Source organism: Vombatus ursinus, unplaced genomic scaffold, assembly GCF_900497805.2.
Source record: "Vombatus ursinus unplaced genomic scaffold, bare-nosed wombat genome assembly UNPS02014863.1, whole genome shotgun sequence".
Classification (NCBI taxonomy): domain Eukaryota; kingdom Metazoa; phylum Chordata; class Mammalia; order Diprotodontia; family Vombatidae; genus Vombatus; species Vombatus ursinus.
The window spans coordinates 30609924-30632529 of record NW_020954641.1 but is presented as its reverse complement, the minus strand read 5'-3'; the positions used below and the strand labels follow the sequence as shown (position 1 = coordinate 30632529).

Genomic DNA, 22606 nt, shown 5'->3' with positions numbered 1-22606 from the left:
AAGGGGATGGCTACCTCTCTGTCTACTTAATAGATTAAGAAAAGGTGAAGGAATTTGCCCAGGCTATAAAAGTGGTCCATAACATATGTGAAGCTTCTTATAAGATTCCTTGCTCCCTTTTAATTCTTTAATTCACAACCTTGAAGTTGGCCATGAATCCTTTACCACAGGATAGGTAGGAACATTAATTTAGGGAACTTTCTGCTAAATGAGAGCATCTGTGGTAAAAAGGCCTTTTGGCCAACTTCTTGGCTCTCCAGAAGCTCATTTCCTTTGCTCCATCTCCTGCATTTTCCATTTTCTGAGTAGGGAAGAGGAGTTGGAGAATCTCAGGATGAATTTCTGGGAAAAGTATTTAGAGACTTTCCTTCCACCCTACCTGGAACAGAAGAGGGAAGAGTATTGTGTTGTTCTGGGGTGGAAAGAGTCTTGAACTCAGTAATAGAACCTGCTTTAGTCGCACCTCTTTCAGCTACTAGCAGTGTGACCTTAAACAAGTCACCTCCCTTCTCTGGGCCTGTTTGCTCCACTCTAGAACGTTGAACTTAAAATCCCTTTCATCTGTTCTATGTTCTAAAGTCTCTTCTGGCTCTGACATTCCGTATTCTAAGCTCTACCCCTGAGGATAGTGAAGGAGGCAAAAAGGCAAGCCAAACCAGTGCATTTTAGTTATTGTAATAATCCATTATATTTATACCCCATGTTACGTTTCTAAAACATTTTACAAATGTCATCGCATTTGATTCTCACAACAGCCCAGTGACATTGGAAATACAAGTACTATTATCCACATTTTATAAAACAGGAACCTAAGAGAGGAAGTGACTTCCCCAGTGTCACACAACTAATAATTTTGGAGCTAGGACTCAAACTCGGGTCTTCAGTTATTAAGTCCAGGGCTTTTTCTTCTCCACTGAGCTGCTATAAAAGAAGTGACTCCTTTTCCCTAGAGAACACAGTACTTACCAGTTAGAAGCCCTTAGAGGAGGGGTTAGGACAGAAGTGGGGATCCTGCGGCCTCGAGGCCACATGTGGTCTTCTAGGTCCTTGGGTGCAGCCTTTTGACTGAGTCCAAGTTTTACAGAACAAATCCTTTTATTAAGGTAATTTGTTCTGTGAAGTTTGGATTCATCAAAGGACCTAGAGGGCCACATGTGGCCTTGAGGCCACAGATTCCCCATCCCTGGGTTAGGATTTACTCAGCATGTAAGTTTAAAGTTGAATTCAGGAAGATAGGGCTGGAGAAAATGGATAGGACTATACCCTCAAAGATATCAAAGGAAGAGAAATATGACCTATTTGTACCAAAATACTTATGGTAACTCTTTTTGTGGTGGCAAAGAATTTGAAACTGAGAGGTCCCCATCCATTGTGCAATGGTTGAAAAATTTATGGTATATGAATGTGATGGAATATGCTATCAGAAATTATATGGGAGGATGGTTTCAGAAAAAGGTTGGATTTGAGCTCAGGTTTTCCTGACTCTTAAAACCAGCATTATGCCATTTAGCTGCCAATAAGTTTTGCTTGACTATATATATTTGTAACAGAAGTTTTGTTTTTCTTGCTTTCTTACTGGGGGGACCAGAGGGATGGTGAGGTGGGGAAAAGAGAAGGCAGAGAAGGCAGATCTTCTTGAAAATAAAATAAAATTGAATTTTTTTCTAAAAAGAATCTACAGGGGCCTTTCAGAGATAGGAGGCTTCCCTTATGTGTCCTTCCCTTTTACCATTAATATCACTTTCCTTAATAATTTGTGTAGTGTTAGGTTTGATATGGAAACATAAAAGGGTTGGCAGAGAATTTTAACTAAATCCAAGATGGCTGAAGGAGAAATGACTTTTGCCTCCATCAGATGAGCACAGCTGGGTCTCAAATACAATTATGCAATAAACAGTGAGGTTATTGTGGTCTGGGAATGTGGTCTGATTTTCCATTAGAGGCACCTTCCTTCCCTGCAGATTACATCCTCTTCAGGGTGCGTAGAAGCTTTTTGTGGAAGGAGATTGTGTTTTCTCTCTCTTTGTTAGGGCAAGGAGTAATCTGTGGAAGATACTTCAGTGGCAAGAAAATGAAAAATTAGGAGAGAGAGCATCAAATTACTTTTTCCTCCTCCTCTTTCTGGTTTTCTTGGAATCAGAGAATTTCAGAATTGGAAAGGACTTTAGGATGACTCCCTGCTCAGCTCCAGCTCCAGCTCAGCTCCAATGCTACGTTCTATTTGAAGCCTCTCCTGGCCTTTCCAGTGGCTGATGCCTTCACCCCCAAATTACTTTGTATATATTTAGTATTAATTTATCTGTGCACATGTTATTTTCCTCCAGTAGACTGTAAGTTCCTTGAAGATAAAGACTTTCATTTTTGTATTGTTATCTCCAGTGCCTAGTACTGTGCCTGAAACAGAGTTGTTGTTCAGTCATTTACAACTCTTTGTGACCTCATTTGGGGTTTTCCTGGCAATATACTGGAGCGGTTTGCCATTTCCTTCTCCAGCTCATTTTACAAATGAGGAAACTGAGGCAAACGAGGTTAAGTGACTTTCCCAGGGTCACACAGCTAGCAAGTGTCTGAGGCCGGATTTGAACTTAAGCCTTCCTGACTCCAGGCCTAGCTCTCTATCCCTTGCTCCACCTAGCTGCCCCCAGAATATATTAAGTGCTGAATTTGTTGCATTTAATTGAATGCAGTGTATTAGAACTGGAAAGAACCCTAGAGATCTAGTCTGCCCACTATTTTATCAAAGGGGAAATAATATTCAGAGGGGTTTGCTTGCCTGAGGTCACAGAATGAATTGATGGAACTAGAACTCGGTCCTCCTGGCTCCAGCACTGTTTTCACTGTACCACACTGAATAAGCGGGAAATGTATCTCTTAAGTGTTTCCTGCATCCCAGAGTGCTTACTGTGTGCTGTGCTAACCTCTGGCAATAGAAGCAGAGAAGGGAGTCTGTTAGAACCGAGCCTGCCATCCAGAGTGATGAATTTGAAAGGAGCCTTGGGCTTATTTTAGGAGATTGAGGGCCTTTCTGGTCTGAACCCCACCACATACTAGCTGTGTGAATTTGGGCAGAACCCTCAACCTCACTAAACCTTGGCTTATTCAATCAGTTGGAGTCAACCCCTTTCCCCCATCTGGGCTGATTTGAAATAATACATGAAGAAACTTTATAAACCACAAATGACTATATTAATGTGACGCATTATGTTCTTATACATTATTCCTTTCTCATTAGGAAATATACTCCAGTATATTGCCAGGAAAACCCCAAATGAGGTCACAAAGAGTTGTAAACGACTGAACAACAACTCTGTTTCAGGCACAGTACTAGGCACTGGAGATAACAATACAAAAATGAAAGTCTTTACCTTCAAGGAACTTACAGTCTACTGGAGGAAAATAACATGTGCACAGATAAATTAATACTAAATATATACAAATCCACTAAATATATACAATCCACAAATGTTTATTAAGTAAGTGCTTCCTGTGTGCCAAGCATTGCTTTAGGCATGGGGGACACAAAAGCAAAAGTTTGAACAGTTCCTGCACTCAAGGAGCTGTACAGTCTGATGAAAGGAGGCAACTTGTACATATAGAGGAATAGGCAAAATAGATTTGAGGTCAAGGGGAGAGACTAGCAGCTGGGAGGCTCAAGAAGGGCCTCATGTGCAAGCTGGTGGCTATGAAGGAAAGTTGGGATTCTGAGAGCTGGAAGCTCATCGGGGTGGTGGGGGGCGGGACGGGCAGTTCAAAAGTACCAAGGCAGGAGATGGCATGCTTTACATAAGAACAGCTTGGCTGGACCACAGTTTGCACGAAGGGCAGTAATGTGCAGTAAGGTTACAAAGGTAGGTTAGAGGCAGGTTTTGAAGAACTTTAAATGCCAAGCAGAGGAATTTATATTTGATCCTGGAGGCAATAGGGAATCATTGGAGTTAGTGAGGACAGAGTAATGTGGTCAGGTTTGCATTTTAGGAAAATCAGTTTGGTAGCTATATGAAAGGAAGGATTAAGAGGGGAAAGATGAGGCAGGAAGACAGATTTGGAAACTGTTGGAATCGTCCAAGCAGGGAGTGTTGAGGGCCAGAAATAAGATGGTGACTGTGTGAGTTGTGAGAAGAAGGTGGATACAAGAGATACTGTGGAGATAGAAACAATGAGATTTGACAGTTGATTGAATATGTGGGGAGGAGTCAAAGGTAACCCTGAGCTTGTGGGGCCTGACTTACTGGAAGGATGTTGGTACCTTTAACAGGAATAAGAATGTTTGGGAGTCGGGGCAGGACTTGGGGGAGGGGGAGGATGTTGAGTTCTCTTTTGGACATAATTGAGTTTCTAATGTCTACGGGATTTCCTATTTGAAATGTCCAGTAGGTAACTGGTGATGTGGGACTAGAGCTTGGCAGAGGGACTAGGGCTAAGAACATATTCTGGGAGTCATCAGCAAGAAGATGTGATATGAGCTGATGGGCTCACTGAGAGTGAGTGTAGAGAGATAAGAGGACCAAATCCAGAGCCTTTGAGAGTACCTGTAATTAGGAGGTGTGTTGTGGATGACAATCCACCAAAAAAAGGCTGAGAATGAAAAGCCAGATGACTGGGAGGAGAACCAAGAGAAGACAGAGGAATCCAAAGAGGAAAGAATGCCCATGAGGAGAGGGTGGTCAGTGTCAGATGCTGTGAAGAGGTCAAGAGGATGAAGATTGAAAAAAGGGCATCCCATTTAGAAATTCAGAAACCACGGGTGACTTTGGAAAAGTGATAAAATTGGAAACTATATTATAGGGAGGTTAGAAGAGAGGAAAGGGAAAGGAAGTGAAGGTAATAAGTAGAGACAGCATTTTCAAAGAGTTTGGCTGAGGAAGGTAAGAGGAAGATAAGACAGTTGCATATAAGGTCTAGTGAGGATTTTTAAAGATGGTGGTGAGGGAAACGTGGTCATATTTGTAGGCATAGGGAAGGAGCCAGTGCGTAGGTAGAGATAGAAGATTAGAGGGAGAAAAGGATGATAGCGAGAGCAGTTTACTTAAAGGAGAGGGGTCAAAGGTACATGTAAAAGGGTTATTGGCCTTGGAAAGGAGAAGGCAATTCCTTCATCAGAGCTCAGAGTAAAGGAGAGAATGTTAGGGATGATGCCAAGGAAAAGGGGCAAATGCTCTCTTCTTGTTCTTTCGTAGGCTGATCATAAATAGAAGTTTCTTCTCCTTCTGCAGGTGTCTTGGCCATCTTGATCCCTCGACTAGACCTTGTCATCTCCTTGGTGGGCTCTGTGAGCAGCAGCGCCTTGGCTCTGATTATCCCTCCACTCCTGGAGATCACTACGTATTACTCGGAAGGCATGAGCCCCATCACCATTGCTAAGGACATCTTGATCAGTGTCTTGGGCTTCATTGGGTTTGTGGTGGGCACCTATCAAGCACTCTATGAGCTGATCCAGCCAAGTGTGTCTCCCGCTTTTGCCAACGTTACCAGTGCCTTTGTACAATGACCTTTTCGGTACATTCTCTGCGTGAAGCCACCCCACCCCACCAAATGTCTGTCGCCAAGGCCTCGGGTAAGGCCAAGGATGGAGCAGGCTAGGTAGGGGCTACTCTTATTTGTCAGTCGGGGACTTATAAATAGCCAGGCCAGTGGGACTGGTTGGACTGTGGATGATTCCAATAGTGATGGTCATTTCTCAGTACTTGTTTTACCCCAACACTTTCCCACCCGTTCCCTCCCCTCTTACATTTTGTGGCTTTTATCTTAGTGCAGCACAACTCTCTCCATCTTTCAGTGACTCACCTGGATAGTTTCCTCTCCTCTGGTCCAAGCCTCTACAAAACAGGTCCATCTGTTTGACTGCTACCCCTGTTCTTTTACCTCTGATTTTCTTGCCTTCTGGACTCTTCTGGGGGGCTGCACCTTAAACTACTTTCAGCTGAATACTTCAAGTTACAGTCTTGATCCTGACTTGATCCAGGTTTTCTGGGGCACCTTAGGCAGCACCTTCCCCTCAGAATCTACCACATGTGGGGGACGAATATGAGCACGTTCCTAATCACTTAGCACTTTGAACACACTCTGTACTGTGTGAGTTCAAAACCTTTCTGCTTTATTTCAAGTTAGGCCTCTGCACCTGAACTCTCTCTGAGTCTGTAATTGCTGGGGTCATTAGACCCAGCTTATTCTTGCCAAACCTCACCCTTGCTTTTCCTATGAAAAAAATTACTTGATTTAAACTCGTAATTTATTGTACATTTAGCATAGAAATGGGGAAAGCAGTCCGCTGCTCTCATAACCATCTTCTAAGAGAAGATTAATGCACTTGGGACAAGACTTGAGGCTCGCATGAGGCCAAAACACAAAATGTGTCACAGGACGTTTAGAAAATTAATTCTATAAGCCAGGTTCCTCAGTCTCTATGAGAAGAATTGAAAGGTATGACAGTATCCTCACTGACAGCATGTATTGGAACCCTGAATCCATCTCAGTCTGGTTAAATTGGCAGCATATGTCCCTGCCTCATTCTCCTTCTAGGCTGGGGGTTATGTATCCCATTGACAAAGATGAGAAGTCAAGGTCAGCAAGTCAAGTCCTAGATAGAAACAAAGCAATTGAGGAATTCCCACCATGTGGGGTGAAGTTACGTTGTGGAACTTGATTGATTAAGGAGCTCAGTCAGAGAGTTCTCCATAGTACAGCCCTTACTGGCTCCAGAGCTGTCTCTCTGTCCCACACTTCTCATGAGCCCATTAGGGGACATACCTACTTGGGGCACTGGTAACACTATTATAAGGGATCCTGACCTTTTCTTCCTATCAGGCTTCCCTATGTGCCAGGAGCATTGGTTGCTAAGGATCTGAGGCCACCTTAGCCTAAATTAAGGTTTTGGAAGCTTCCCAGTCCTGAATTTGAGAAGGGGCTGAACTAGCCTCTTGAAGATGAGTCTCACTCATCTAACTTTTTACTGTTTCCTTGCCCTTCCTGCTTGATGATTGGGAAATGATTCAAAAGGGCATTAGTGAATTCTTTGACTCTGTCTGTTGGCCCAGAGGGTTTTAGCAAAGGTCCATTTGGTGCCTCTCCCACCCCTCCCTGTGCCCTCACCATAACTCTTTGCTCTGCTGCCCTGGAAATACAGGTGCCTTAGGCAGTAGGGTAGGGGAGGGAAGTTTATCTCTCCATCTTTGCTTTGCCTTTTTGCCTTCAAGCAGGGCTCAGGCTTCTATGTGAGTACTTGATGCTTAAGTCAGTGGGGTGGCTGAGGGTGAAAGCTTTAGTCAAGGTGACCCTATGCCTCTGAAATCAGCAGGATGTCAGGGGTTCTTCCTCCAAAATCAAGTACAGCTAGATGTCAGGTGAAGGGGCTGAAGAAGGATTTCTTTTTAAATGTACAATGTCTCTTAATAGATAAAAGATGCTTAAAAACTCTAGCAAAAAAGATTTACATCAAACAATCAAACTGAGGACTTATTCTGGTCTCATACCTATTAGAACCAAATTACAATTTATAACTTGATTCTGGCCAGTGGGAATTTTGTTTTCCATCCCATGCTGTTAGGGGATGGTAAAGGGTCTTGGAAAACAAATGCAAACTGGAATGGATAGGAGGTGCTGGTTCTTTGGTTCTTAAATTCCAGAAGAGAATTTAATAGTTTTTTTTTTACCTCCCATTATCGGCCAAGCTTCTGGAATCTATGTAACCACCCTGCTGTTAGCTTAACAGTCTATCCAGAATGGTCCTCAGTCCTTCCTCCCTCCTCATATTTCTTTGGAACCCCTTCTGCATCACTGCTGTGACCTAGGCCATGACCTCAGGGCCTAGAACACTTGAGACAGAGACCCAGGACCTCCCAGCTATGGAGCAGAGGCCAGGTCATAATGTCAGCTTTCTGCTCCAAGGTCTCTTAAGGGACCAGTGCCTCTGCTTTGCACTTTGTAGAAACTAACCTAGGGGCTCTGTCCTCTTAAGGGTGCTGGATATGTAGCTAGGGGAGAAAAGGCTTAAAGGGAGAAGGCAGGCATGAGGAGCTTTTTTTTTTTCTTTCCGTTGTCCTTTGAATAGAAAATCAGAGCCCTAAAGACCCTGCCCTCTAGGGAGTGGCTCTCCATGTACCTCCATAATGTTCCTATCCCTTCTTTGTTTCTTCCTCCCCTTGGCACCTCTTTGCTTGTAAATATTCCAGGCTTTTTACTGCAAGGGACTCAGTTTCTGTCTGGGTTCTCTGTCTATTCCCTAGACTGGGTGAGTTGGGCTGATCGCAGACAAGGGTCTACGGGAACCTCAAAGAATGCAGGGTTCTCTTCATCCAGCGCCAGAATTGGGAGCGGGGGTTTCCTAATCTCACTTGACAAAGTACAATCCTACTCATCTAGAGAGGGGGCAAGGGGAAATTCCTAAATTTACTGGGAGCTAGGTGCCCTATCCTGGTATGTTGGGTTCAGGTCCCTTGTCCCTGGTAACAACTCTCTTCACAAGGGCATTATTTATGTTTAGTGCTATCCAAGTGTTAGACTGATGAGCACTGCTGTGTACGCACAAACCCTGAGCAGAAGTGAATAGTTTTGTGTTAGCCTAGACCCTGTTGCCTATAGCCTTCCCATTCTGTGATCCAACTTCCCTACCCTAGTTAGTATTGGATATGCTTAGTACCAAGACCTCATCCTTCAAAACCCTATAATCCTCTCCTTCAAAAAACCTTTTAGTTTTGTGAAACCCTTAAGGTAGTGAAACCGAGCTGGTAAATTGGGAAAGATCACTTTCCTCCCTCTCTACCACCTCTCTAGATACATGTTAGGCAGAAGAATGCCTTCTTTATTTAACACTACATGCTCACTTCATGCTTTCTTCAAGTGTAACAGTAAAATTCCACTCATTGTTTACAGATTTTATTCCTTATTCACTACTGCAAATGAATTGGTCTGAGCGTCTTATCTGTATAATAAGGTAATAGAGTCAGTGCTTGGTGTTGGGCAGAACATTATGCTACTTACTCTCAGAAGAGCCATACATTTGCCACTTTCTCCTAAGAGAGCCATAAAGTGAAAATAGTCTGATTTGGTGACTTCAGAATTGCCTTGCATTTGAAATTTGCAGAAAGGATCAAATGATTGTCCATGAGCACAAATTGAACAGACATCTTAGACTACGGCTCAGGCAGGGGGAGACTAGGGAGTCAAGGGTGTGTATTGCTTTTGAAACCTTGGGCAGAATGGCTTAGGCAGTTTATCCCTCTAGTTCCAAGGTGGTTTGGCCTAATGGTGTCAAGTTTCTTCTGAATCTTTGTACCATCAAAGTGTCTTATTGGTTTGGTCAGGGTTGGGGCTAGGCTAGGAGCAGAGAGTGCACGGTTAGAAATAATTAGATTTTTTTAACTTCAAGAAGAGGTTAATAAATTATCAGAGGGTGAAGTTTGATGTCTGACAATTACTTAACTGAAAAATCAACCAATCATGTTTGCCATTGTCCAAATGAATAAGAGAGTAGAAAGTCTCAATTCAATGTAAGATTGCCACATGGCAGATCCCAGTAACCAGGATATCACCGTATAATGCAACCACCAGGAGCCGATGGTATTGTAAATGTTTTGTGCCTTTTATATTTATATTAAGTACAAATGTGGCTCATGCAGGGAGCTTTGTGGGAGATCTTGTGTTTGATTCTGCACATGGATCATGTGTTTTTCCTTTCAATAAATGAAGTGTTTTTGTTTTCGTTTTTTTAATTTTGAGAGGTTTGTGCTATTGGCTTTGTTTTCATGGTTTGTTGTTTTTTTTTGTTGTTTTAGTTTTTTTGGGGGGGGTTTGTGGGGTTTTTTTGTGGTGCAAATGTTCCTCATCCATGTCTCTGGAGGAAATACTGGTTATGGGGGTGCTAGATGGGAAGATGGAACTGAATGTGTTAACAGTGGGAAAAACACGAATTTAGGAATCAGAAAATCGCATTTCCTATTTCAGCACCGTAAGCACATACAGGATGTGCTAGATGCTGGGGATAGAAACAAAGAAAACCAGTCCCTCACCTCAAGGAGCTTACTTTCTTCTGGGAAGGATGCAGTGTTGACACAGATAAGTAAATGCAAAATCATTTGAAGAGGGAGACAATAAAAGGCTTCCTGGAGGAGGTGAGCTTCACAGGAGGCTAAGGATTCCAAGAGGCGACAGGAGGAAGAGAATGCATTCCAACTGTAGGAAATGGACAAGGCCAAAGCAGGAAGCCAGGAATTGGAATGAATAGACTAAGTTTGGATAACAGCAAGTGGTCCTACTTTGGGTGGAATCTAGTGTGTGTGAAAAAGAACAATGTGAAATAAATAAATCAGAACCTAATTGTGAAAAGCCTTAAATGACAAGCTGAGAAGTTTGTATTTATACTAAAGGCAATAGTGAACCACTAAAAGTTCTTAAGTGCTGGAGTGACATGGCAAGACATATACTTTTAGGAAGATTATTAAGGTGGCTTTTTGGAGGATGATTAGAGAGGGGAGAGACTGGGAGCAAGGAAATCAGTCTAATAAGATAATAAATGTGAAAATGCTCTGTAATTGCAGCATCCTAGAAATAGGACCTATATAGCTAGATTCAGGTCAGAAAGGTAGCATCTGCTCATCAGGGTTCCCCACCCCTACCTTAGACTCTTCTGTATGTTTCCTTTAAATGTGAAGCCCAGAACTGAATCCAGTACTCCAGGTTTGATCTGGTGCCTGAGATAGCACATGCTGATTTTCCTATTGCTACTAATAGTTGTTTGGGCCTCACTCATGTATGTCAGGCCTCTGAGGCTTCTAGGGTAACAGGCTACTTTGCTAGAAACATCTGTATCAACACTACATGGAGAATCAGGGCTCTGAGCCAGAGACTGCTGACTGGGTTGCTTCCTTCAGACTTACAAAACCCATCAAAAATAGAAAAAGCCAGGAGCAGAGGTTCTCAGGAGGCTGGGGGATTGCTGTTTGATAAACACTGACCTGGAAAAGATACCAAAACCCCGTTGCACTGAGAATTTTCAATAGTTTAACAACCAGTCTGTTCTGGAAATAAATGCCAGCATCAAATTATGGGTGACAATGCAGATAGAGAATGCTCACCTGAGAAGGAATCTTGAAGATTCTTCCTTAGTTTGACTAAAGAATGCCCTCTGGTGGCCAGGTCTTAATAACTCTAAAAGGGAATAAAGGCACAATGGCTAAACCTATCATTGACCTTTTGGAAGCAGGCTCGCTGGGAGGTGATAATGCCCACCACCAAGCCATTAGAGCCTCAGAACTGGGATTAACTTTACCAAGTCCTCACCCCATTCATTATTCTCTTACAGCATCCCTGACAGGGTCGGGGGGGAGGAGACATCCAGGCTCTGCTCCCTCACCTCCAGTGGGGAGCAAGCATCTCTAGGGAGGTGAGCCCTAGGGAGCTGATGTCATTATTGGATAGCACTAAGCATTAGAAAGTTCTTCCTTATTGAGTTGAAATAGTCTTCTTGTATCTTCTGTTCATTGATTCTTGTTCTGTTTTCTGGGGCCAAGAAGAAGCATAACTCCTGAAATAGTACCCTGCCTGGTAAAGTTGGGGAGTGGGACATGTTGTTAAGAGAGGCTGGAAGGGCTGGTGGGAAGGATCAGGGCACGCAGGAAGTAGATGGTGGTTGTAAGGACTGGGGGAGGGTAGTAGGGACTGGAATAGTAGTAAAAGGCACAGTTTCCACAAGTGCCCTTTGAGGGTTATATGGCAACCAGTACCACAGATTTAACCCAGGCACATAGGTCTTAAAGGTTGCCTTTTGCCTCAGTGGCTCCCAAAGAAAGGGTCTCTAGTGCCTTACATAAGGCTACATGTACCACTTCTGACTCCAAAAAGCCAGCACTCTCACCGTCCTCCCCAGGGCTTAGCACAGAAAACTCTCCCTGGGGCCTGCTATAAAAAATTTGGTGGATGTGACTGCCAGAGGGGGCCTCCTAGAGAAGGATGGATGTCCTTTCAGCAAGAAGCCTTTCTCAGTCCTCCTTAATGCCAGTGCTGTCTCTCTGAAATTACCTCCATTTATCCTGTCTGTATCTTCTTTGTATGTAGTTGTTTGCATGTTGTCTCCTCCCATTAGATTGTAAGCTCCCCGAGGGCAAGGACTGTTTTTGCCTTTTTTTGTATCTTCAGCACTTAGTACAGTGCCTGGCACATAGTAGGTGCATAGTAAATACAGTCAATGCTTGTTGACTTGTCTTTTCCTTGCTAAAGATTTCTATAAATGTCACCTAAAATTGTCTTGGATTAGAGAGTCATATAAAGTGGGGCAAGGGGAGGAAGGGGGAGACTATGCCAGTTTGAACATTTCTCTCTCCAAGCTGGAAATGATTTGGGTATAAATTAATAATAAAGTAAGTAAAATAGTTTCTGGCAGACTAGCCTAAATTGCAGTAATACAGTAATAGTATTAACATTTTTTCCTCCACATTCCCATTGCTGCCCTCTTCGAACCCTCCACTCCAGCAAGATCGGCCTCCTTCCTCTTGTCTATCCTCCTGCCCAGGCCCTGAGGCTCATTCATATCTCCAGGCCTGGTCCAGGGAAGTGTAGGCCTCTGTTTCATCATTTCTGTTCCCTTTGACAGAGTCTTCCCCCTCACCAAATTCTGCTTATCATTTAGAGACTAGGTCAAGGAAGAATAAAGCTCACATTCCTATAGCACATTAAGGTTTATGAAACACTTTCCTTACAACCCTGTGATATAGTTAAGTATTACTATTTTATAGATGAGGAACCAGAAAAGGGACTCATCTGAGCCACACAATGTAGATGTAGGATCTTCTTTAACCTTCCTTGTCCTAGCCCACACACATCTCTTCTCTGATCTATAGGCTTTCAGATTTAGAGCTTGAAGGGATCTGAGAGGCCATCTAGGCCAAATCTCTCATTTTACAGAAAAGGAAACTGAGGCCCAGAGACATTAAAAAATGACACACGCAATTTCACACTGGTGCAAAGTGGGCAGAGCCAGGATTCCAACTCCAAAGCCAGCATCCTTTCCATCATGCTCCTCTGCTTTGGTCATTGGGCACTATGAGCTACTGTTGTTTCCGTTTCATGGATTTATACACTTGTGTCGCTAGTGAGACTGTAAGCTGGCGGAGACTACAGACTGTCTTTTCCTCTTGCCTTCCCCCATGGAGGGCAGGTAGGTGGAGCAATGGATAAAGTGCCAGGGTCTGAAGTCAGGAAGACTCATCTTCCTGAATTCAAATCTGGCCTCAGACACTTATTGGCTGTTTGACCTTGGGCAAGTCACTTAACCCTCTTTGCCTCGGTTTCCTCATCTGTAAAATGAACTGGAGAAGGAAATGACAAACAATTACAGTATCTTTGCCAAGAAAACTCCAAATGGGGCTACAGAAAGTCAAACATGACTGAAATGACTGAACAACAACAACAAATCCCCCATAGAACCTGGCACAAAGTTGAGCCCACAAAAAAAGTAAATGGATGCTTGTGAGACTGAAGTCCACAGTATGGTCCAGTGGAATCCACATCATAGCCTTGCAGCCAACCAAGGAAGTCATATCGTGCTTGCTAGACCCCTCCCCATATATCCTCCCACCAACCTAACTCAAGCTAGGCAAGAAAAACCAAGAAGTTCCAGAAAATAAAATGAAAGTTCTCTTTTATTGTAAAAAAAAAAAAATCCATTCACACGTCAGCATACACACTTCCACACACCACATCCATTCCATTCCAAGGTAGACTTTCACAGCTACACAGCAGTCAGTGCACGATGCTCTGTGAAAGTCCCCAGTTTTCTTCAACTCCAGAGATGACACACGAAAAGGCAGTGGACCCTAGTGAGGGATGGGGAGGTGGGGGGCAGCCAGGGGCCTGAGTCCCCATCCCCACTCCCTCTCCCAGCTATATACATTTACCAGACACATAAGAACACATGTATGTGTGCACACCCACACTGACACCTCCATGCATGGGTGTGGCATCACCTCACAGAATACTGGGATTGGCAGGCCTGGAGTAGGGGTTTGGGAACAGCAGGTGACTCTGGAGAGCCATGTGAGGCCTCAGAGCAGTGGGCTGATGATGAAAACTACTGGCAGATCCCATGTGGCCATCCCTGACCCAAGTAGGTGTCATAGACCCTGTCTTCATGAACGGGGCAGGCCCCAGAAACTAAGGGCAGAGAAATATGACAATATGAAAGATTATCTTTCTGGCTTCATGGGCCTCCTGAAGAAATGGATTTTTTAGGGATAGCTAGAATGTAGGTTATAAGATGTGCGCAATCCCCACGCACCTACTCACCCCCAAGCCAGAAAGGCAGGACAAGTTTTCATATCAATCATGGGTTTGGGGTCTGTGGGCTCAGGGAGTGGTAGGCCATCAAGGCTCCTGGGCAGCTGTCGCCATGCCCCCCAGGGCCAACCCTATCCTTGGAGAGTAGAATTTGCAGGCCTCTATGGGTCCTGGTTTCTCAATGCCCTTCACCATAGCCCTGGAGGAATGATACTGTTAGGGCCATAGACCGTCTGAAAATGTAGCCCTTGTTGAGCTAAACTGGAGACTCAGGGCCAATCCTGTCTGCCTGAAGGACTGAGGAGAAAAAAAAAACAGCCAAAAGCCTTGCCTCCTCAGCTTGAATTCAAGACCAGTTTCGCCAACCCAGGCAAAGACTTCCTAGGCAACTGGTCTGTGCTCTCCTGGTTATCCAGGGGCTGGGGCCATCTCTGGAGCTGTAAGACATAGTACCCACAGGGCCACCCACACTCCCAGGGGAAATGTGTGGCACCTAAAGAGCTGTTTGGATGTTGTCAGGAGGAGGGGGGTGCATGTGGCTTCTCTCCCATGCTTTCCCTTGAGAGAGGAAGGAAGGTATCCAAAGGGCCAAGTCCCTTTCTCCCATCCTGTCCTGCTCTCGTCCTCCTCTGTGGCCCTGCAACTAAAACATGACCTCTTCACAGCTGCCGTAATCACTCTCCACCATGTCTGATCCCTCGTAATGCAGGGGGCGACCTGGTGGGCAGGGTACCACTTCACAGTCTGCATAGGAGGGTTGGGCCACGCTGAGCCGGACACTCACCCGTTTGTAGGCCCCCTCAGTAGGATAGAGAGGGCCCCCAGGCTGCAGCAGGTGAGAGGGGTAGTAGCTAATAGCTGTGTATTCATTGGGGCAGGGACTGTGTGGACGTTCCCTTGGGTCTGGGCTGGGGGGCGGCAGGGGCAGGAAGTCCTCCAGGTTTTGGTTGCTGTATCGGGGTGGGATGGGGGCCCGCTTATTGGTTGACTCCAGTGGGAAGGGGAAGCCTCCATATAGGGTGGACGGCTCAGGTTCCACAGGAGGAGGTGGACCACGGTGAGGTGAAGCTGGCAGTGGGGCCCGTATCACCTCGTAACGGGGATATTCCTGAAGCTCAGCTGGTGCATATGTAGGGGCCCAGAAGGTGGCTTCTGCTGGGTACACTGGAAAGAAAAGACAAGACAATCAGTTCAAAGCCCGCCAAACTTCTGTATGGCTAAGATGGCCTGGATCTCCTCACTAACTCTGGCTAATAAGTGACCGTGAAAGGTGGGGTGGAAGATAAAGGTGATGAGACCACAGTAGAGAGAGACTAGAAGATTCTGTGGGAGTGTTGAGGGTGGTAGAAGTTTGGGGGAGCAGTGCTAAATAGGCAGGTGGGTCAGACAGTTTGATATGAATGAATCTACTTAGGAAATCAAGATTTGTTATTAAGAGGACCACAGAGCTAGAAGAGACATTTTACAGATGAGAAAACTGAGGCCCAGAGAGATTTCCCTAAGTCACAGAGATAGTAAGGAAGTGTGACAGGATTCAGACCAAGGTTTTCTGACTCTGAATGCAGTTCCCTTTCAGCTGTATGAAACCCTGCTTCTGCATCTGTCCCGTCCCAGTCAAGGCTCTTACACCCAGAGCCAAGGGTACAGGGCAATGAGGGGGCTGGGCTTTGTCACAGCCCATCCCCCTCAGTGATGTCTGAGACACTGGCTTTCCTGGTCAAAATGAATTCACCTTGGCCAGAGACCTAGAGCTGGCTCCAGCTTCCATGCCAGAGCAGCCAGGACAAGCATAAGCGGAAAAGGCTGGAGGTAAGAAAGATCCAGGACACATTCCCCAGAGGACCAGGACCAACCCAGAATCTCTGGACATAATTCTTTTTCTCTTCTCTGTAGGAGTCAAGCCTTATAGGAGGTATGTGAGATAATTTTGGAGCAAAGGGCAGGAGAGGAGAGAGAAGCCTGCTGTCCTTCCCCTAGGCAGGGTAGGGTCACAAGGTCCAGGTTAGAAGGAGAGGTGGTAGCAGAGGAAAACCAGCACCACCACAGCGAACGCTAGCAGGGAAACCCAGAACTTTTCCACTGGCTTCTAGTAGAAAAAAGAATGAGACCACCACCCCCCTGACCCCATCCCATCCCATAGATTATCATCATCTCATTTTGCATAGGAAATGGAGGAGGGAGCCAACCCGAAGCAGAACTCTCTAAGCAAGCAAAGATGATAGGCCCTTGGATAATGCCCCCCAGTTGCTTCTGAGCCATAGATGTCCCCCCTCCCTCTACCATCTTCCCCACCACTCCCTCCCAACCACTGTGCCTGGAGATTCCCTCCCACTTTCAGATGCCCCTTATCTCGACAGTGAGGGACGGGGCAAGCGGCTCACCCATCTCTTCTCCAGCCCAGGTGCTCTTAATGACGGACTCATTGTCTGAGTTGGAAGGGGGTGCGGCAGGTGGGAGGTTGGGGGCCACGCTGCAGACAATCATGCTGCGCTGCCGCTGGCCAGGGCCAGGCCCAAAAGTGAGGAACTCGGGCGTCACTGAAGCCTTGTGTGACTCAGGCCCCACACAGTCCAGGTTGTTGTGGGAGCCAGTGTCCAGAGGGTTGAGCTCGATAGGCATGGTCTGAGTGTCCACCCCAACACTCTTGGCAAAGAGGTCAGGGTCGTCCTTGGCCACAGGTCTGTGGGTCTTATCTGGGTGGCAGTAGTAGCAAAGGACCATGAAGCCAATGATGATGAGTACAGTGCACGCTCCTCCAGCTGCTATAATCTTAATCTCTTGCTGTCCATAGCCCCACTCTTGGTGGGCTGTGGTCTGGGTTGTGGTCTCACAGGGCCCATTTGGGCACTCAGCCATCTCCTCACACCTTGGCAGAAAGGAAAAGTGAGGCCAGGGTGCAAAATCTCTGCTCACTTCCCTTTAGTGGACCCCATGCCCTCATTTGCTATGTTCTGTGCTCTCAAAAGAGAGGTTACCTCCTTCATGCAGCCTCCCCTGATCATTCCCAGAGTGATCTCTCCTTCATCTAATCTCATTGCACTTTATGACCTTTTTATGGGTAGAAATGGGGTATAGACCTGTGATTTTTTTTACGGGTATAGAGAATTCCTAAGAGGAAACTCTCCACCAATGTAAGTTGTCACCTTCTCTGCCCTCTGTGGTCTTAAAGTATTGCTTTAAGTATCATGTCAGGTTAGGTGACTTGTCCAGAGACACACAGTCGTTATGTGTCAGAAATAGGACTTGGAGCCTTGTTGTTGTTTGATCATTTCATGTGTCTGACTCCTCTTGACCCTGTTTGGGAGTTTCTTGGCAAAGATACTGGAGTGGTGTGCTGTTTCCTTCTCTAGCTCATTTTATAGATAAGGAAACTGAGGCAGGCAGGGTGAAGTGACTTGCCCAGGGCCACACAGCTAGTAAGTGTCTGTGGCTGGATTTGAACGCAGGAAGATAAGTCCTCCTGATTCCAAGCCCAGTGCTTTATTCACTGCACCACCTAGCAGCTCCAAGGACTTGGACCCTTCTTTATTTCGAGGCCAGCTTTATCTACTCCATCACACTGCCTCTTACTCTTTTTACATGCTCGCCATGGTTGGCTTTGTATTTCTCTGGCTGTGTGTGACCCTGGGCACTTAACCACTCGATGCTGTAAACCGCTTGATTCTCCAAAACTCTAAGCTTAGAGAAGGTGACAACCTACGTTGGTACAGGAAGTTCCTTGTTGGGAGGAAATCCCAGGTCTAGTACCTATCCCAGTCTGCATACCTGGCTCATCTCTGCGTACTAGATTGTTAGCTCCTCAAAGGCAGTGACTGTCTTATTTATCTTTTCCTCCTCCTCCACTCCTTTGCACCTAGAGGAGGCACTTACTGTTTGCTGAATAGTTTATTAAATGAATGAGCAAACCAATGGCCAGCCATATTCCACAAATGAGCACATAGTTCTCTGAGAGAACTGGGATTTGAATCCTCATTTCCTGATTCCAGAGCTCTGTCCCCTGAACTCCACCCAATCATCTCTTCAGGGAAACTAAGAAGTTTTCCAAGAGCCTTCCAGTAGGATGGGACTAGGGAAGAAACCCTTGGTTCACGTCTGTGGAGTAGCATTTGGCTCCACCTACTGTCCGAGAATCAGGAAAACAGAAGCAATGGTGGAAAGAAGGTTGGCCATCGGAGGCAGATGCCCCAATTCTACCAATGGCTCATTGTGTGACCTAAAGGCCTTAGTTTTCCCATCTGTAAGCTAAGAGGGTTGGACTAAATTATCTCTAAGGTCCCTTCCACCTCTAATGTTCTCTATTCTAATGTCACTTTCATCTTTTTTTAATCATATGTTCTAAAGTCCTCTCATGTTGTTAAGTAGTTTCAATTGTGTCTGACTCTTCATGATATCATTTGGGTTTTTGTTTGTTGTTGTTGTTTTTTTTTAGCAAAGATACTAGAGTGGTTTGCTGTTTCTTTCTCCAGTTTATTTTACAGATGAGGGACTGAGGCAAACAGGGTTAAGTGATTTGCCCAGGGTCACACAGCTAGTAAGTGTCTGAGCCAGATTTGAACTCAGGAAGATGAGTCCTGCTCTATCTTCCTGCTCTATCTACTACACCATCCAGCTGTCCTCTACAGTTTTAATATTCTATGTTTTTGCTTTCTTGTTTTCCCAATCCCAGCACAATGCTAGGCACACAGCATATGCTTAGTCCTGAAAGTGCCAGGGGCCATCCCCTCTAGATTCACAGGAATGCTGGTGTTAGAGTAGAAGCACCTCCCCCAAGAAGGCCAGCCTGGGGAGCTGTTGCAAGGACTCAGTAAAGAACCACTGCCCTTCCACAGGAATTAGCCAGCAGGACAGGTTTCCTTCATGTGTCAGACCTCACAGCAGATTCTTTCAGCTCTCCAAGCTGCTCCTGGTGCCAGCCAAGGGATCAAAAGACTGGCATTGATCTACCCCCTTCCCGGGGGGGTGATTATGGGGGACAGAGGGTGTCTGACTCCATTGGCCTTACCTGTCTCCTGTATATGGATAGAGGCAACTGCAGGAGGCTCCTCCAGGCTTGGGGAGGCAGTTTCCCCCATTCAGACAGGGTCTGGACTCACAGCTCCCTCCACCCAGCTCACAGTGGTCCCCAGAGAAAGATGCTGGACATATGCACTTGTAGCCTGGATGAAAAGAGAAACAGTTCAATGATCAAAAAGCCCAAGACTGTGAACTCTTCCAGGAACCTTGCATATTGTCCATCCTAGTCAGGCGTCCCTCTGCATTTAACTCATGGATCTGTGTCCAGATATAGAGAGTTGTCCACTTCCTGCCCTGTCTCTGGCCTCGCCTACCTATGAGTGAGATTTTAGCTTTACCCATACCTACACAAAATAATCTCTTTTCTCCTACATCTCTTCTGAGGCAGCCTGGAGTCAGGAAGACTCACCTCCCTTAGTTCAAATCTGGCTTTAGACACTTACTAGCTATGTGACCCTGGGCAAGTTACTTCCCTGTTTGCCTCAGTTTCCTCATCTGTAAAATGAGCTGGGAGAAGGAAATGGCAAACCACTGAAAAATGACTGAACAACAAGAAGAATACTAGGAATTAGGACACGGGTTCTTGTTCCTAATCCACCATTTGTTAGCTGTATGACATTGAGTGTGCCACGTCCCCTATCTAGGCCTTAGTTTCTTCATTTGTACAATAAGAAGGTCTCACTAGACCACAGAACCATATATTTTTAGAGCTGGAAGGGAACTGAGAGATCATTGAGTCCAAACCCCTCTTTTTACAAATGAGGAAATTGAGGCTGAGAGTGGTTTATGACCTGCCTAGAATCACACAGCCAGTAACTGTCAGAGGAGGGATTCATATCCAGGTCTTTCTGATCCCTGCACCAGCGCTCTTTCACACCAGGTCTTCTTACAGCTTTGACATTCTATGTTTTCTTTTTCAAGGCCCCTTTCAGGTTTTACAGTCTATATTTGGAGGTCTCTTCCAGTTCCAACATTCTACGTTCTGTAGTCTTTTAGGAGGCCTTGTAGCTGAGGTCTTTTCTATGTTATTCATGGACCCCTTTAGCAATCCAGTGAAGACTACTGACCTCTTCTTAGGATAATGTTTTTAAATGCACAAAATAAAATGCATAGGATTACAAAGGAAATTCTTCATGTTTAAATCCAGTTACTGATTTAAAAAAAAAAGTTCACAGATGTCACCTTAAGAACCATTAACTTAGAGGAAACCTGAGAGACTTACGTTGCTCCATTCTGGGTGAAGCTGGCAGAGAGGGTCCTTACCTCCTCTGGACATCTCTGAGCACTGGCCACCATTAAGGCAGGGGTTCTGGCTGCAGATGCTGCTCTGGGGACAGCACTGGGTGAGAGCTACCCCCTTCAGAAAGCCTGCTCTCTTCTTCTGGTTACTAGACAACAGCTCCAGTTCTTCTCTGTTGACTGTGACACCCTTCACACAACCTCGAAAGGCTCTGGAAGTCTGCTGAGGCAGGTGAGGACGAATGTGGCCACCCAGAAAAAGGTCTCCTCCAAACTGAGGGCTCCCGCAATGCTCTGGGAGCACAGTGGAAGCGTTGCTCTTGTTATCAATCTGCAGATGGATGGACATCCCTGTCACCTCCAACAGAACTGAATGCCACTCCTGATCGCTCACAAAGTACGTGGAGGAGAGGTTCCCTTGGAAACCGCCCAGACAGTGGTACTCCAGACGTGGCATCCCGTCAGCCAGCTGCAAAGTAAACCCAGAAAGCCATCAGTAGGGGGATCACAACAGCTGGCTCCATGGTCCAGCTTTGCAAATAGCCACCAGCCATCCGGTCAGAAGATAGTGGACTGTATTATTGCCTTTCTGTACTTCCCTTGTACTGGGAGTAGGAGGTAGAAGGGAGATGGCACATAGTAGGGGCTTAATGCTTTCTAATTGATTGAGGCATAGGGTAGGCATACATAGTTGATTTTTCCTAACTGGTTTTCAGAGTTTTTTTTTATATTCTGAATTTATATATAACAGGAATGAGGGTTTGTTTTTATGATCTTGTCTGTTTCATGGCTTTCATGTGTATTTCATTAATAAATGACGTGTTAATTTTATTGAGCTCCAGAAGAGTATAAAATCTCTGCAGTAAAATTATTAATTACTGGAAAAACTTTTAACCATTCATAATCAAAACAATGCAGCGGTTTTTTTACATGCAATTGAATAGATCCATAGAGTTGGTCTGCCAATACCAATATCTTAGACAAATGATCTGGACAGAAAATGAGTGAGGCCTAATACTGAATAAAAGGAGATAAGGCTTGAACCACATTTGAGAAATTACACAGTAATGGCCCCAAGCACCTTGCTACTGCAAAAGTCTACCTCTTTAAGCCCAGTGGTTTCCTGTTGGTACTATCTCTATGGCTATGGTACTGTCTCTATATGGCTATGAATCACAGAGCGCCACAATTTCTGAATAATCAAAATTACAAGTAACCCAAAGAGTGATGGAATGATGTGTAGTGGGTGTGCTCAGGCTACAGCATATTATGCATAAAGGATAGTCCAAAAAAGACGTAATTATCCAGGATATACATAATCAGAAAAGGAGGTGGATTGGTTGCAAAAATGAGAGGCAAGAAGAATTGGACAGCCCAAATTCCCAGGTTCACAGAGAAAGGCCTCCAGTACATTAAGTGCATTCTCTGGGGAGGATTTTATGAAAAGATATGGACAAGAACCAAACAGGATGAGAAGAAGGCAGCAATTTGCAATCTGCATTGATGTAGGGAGTATCCAAACATTGGAAGTGACCAATTTCTTTAAAGTAAAGTACTTTTATAACACTTTCTACCTTTCAAAACACTCACACTTGAGAGGGAATGAGTGAATCTTACTCTCATCATATTTGGCTTAAGGAGGGAATAACATTCACACTCAGGTATGGAAATCTATCTTGCCCTTCAGGAAAATAGGGGGAAAGGGTACAAGAGAGCAGGGGGATGATAGGAGGGCAGACTGGGGGAGTGGGTAATCAGAAGCAAATACTTCTAAGGAGGGACAGGGTCAAAAGAGAGAATAGAATAAATGGGGGGTTGGATAGGATGAAGGGAAATATACTTAGTTTTTCACAACATGACTGCTATGGAAGTGTTTTGCATGACTACATATATATAACCAGTATCGAGTTGCTTGCCTTCTCAATGAGGGTGGGTGGGGAGGGAGGAATGGAGAAAATTTGGAACCCAAAGTTTTGAAAACAAATGTTAAAAATTGTTTTCATGTGCAACTGGGAAATAAGACATACAGGCAATGGGGTACAGAAATCTATTCTGCCCTACAGGAAAATTGAAGGGGAAAGGGATAAGG

The 22606-nt window shown here is 45.1% G+C and overlaps 2 protein-coding genes across 8 annotated transcripts in view; one reads left to right on the top strand and one right to left on the bottom strand.

Annotated features, from left to right (window-relative positions):
- The window catches only part of LOC114027700 (proton-coupled amino acid transporter 1-like), a 59558-nt gene extending 47531 nt beyond the window's left edge, over positions 1–12027 (top strand). For 2 of the 5 annotated variants that reach the window (XM_027841775.1, XM_027841776.1), the window contains exon 11: positions 5214–9713. In XM_027841775.1, the coding sequence (XP_027697576.1) occupies positions 5214–5488 (275 nt within the window). In that variant the 3' untranslated portion in view covers positions 5489–9713. Of the gene's footprint in view, positions 1–5213; positions 9714–9939 lie in introns of those variants that run through there. The other 3 variants (XR_003567282.1, XM_027841779.1, XM_027841780.1) reach the window with 3 other exon arrangements.
- A 1629-nt stretch (positions 12028–13656) lies between these two features.
- FAT2 (FAT atypical cadherin 2) overlaps positions 13657–22606 on the bottom strand; it is a 111491-nt gene continuing 102541 nt past the window's right edge. For all 3 annotated transcript variants that reach the window (XM_027841806.1, XM_027841807.1, XM_027841808.1), the window contains 4 exons: positions 20542–20986; positions 19268–19421; positions 16647–17131; positions 13657–15429 (listed from right to left, as the gene is read on the bottom strand). In XM_027841806.1, coding sequence (XP_027697607.1) covers positions 14909–15429; positions 16647–17131; positions 19268–19421; positions 20542–20986 — 1605 coding nt within the window. In that variant the 3' untranslated portion in view covers positions 13657–14908. The remainder of the gene's footprint in view (positions 15430–16646; positions 17132–19267; positions 19422–20541; positions 20987–22606) is intronic.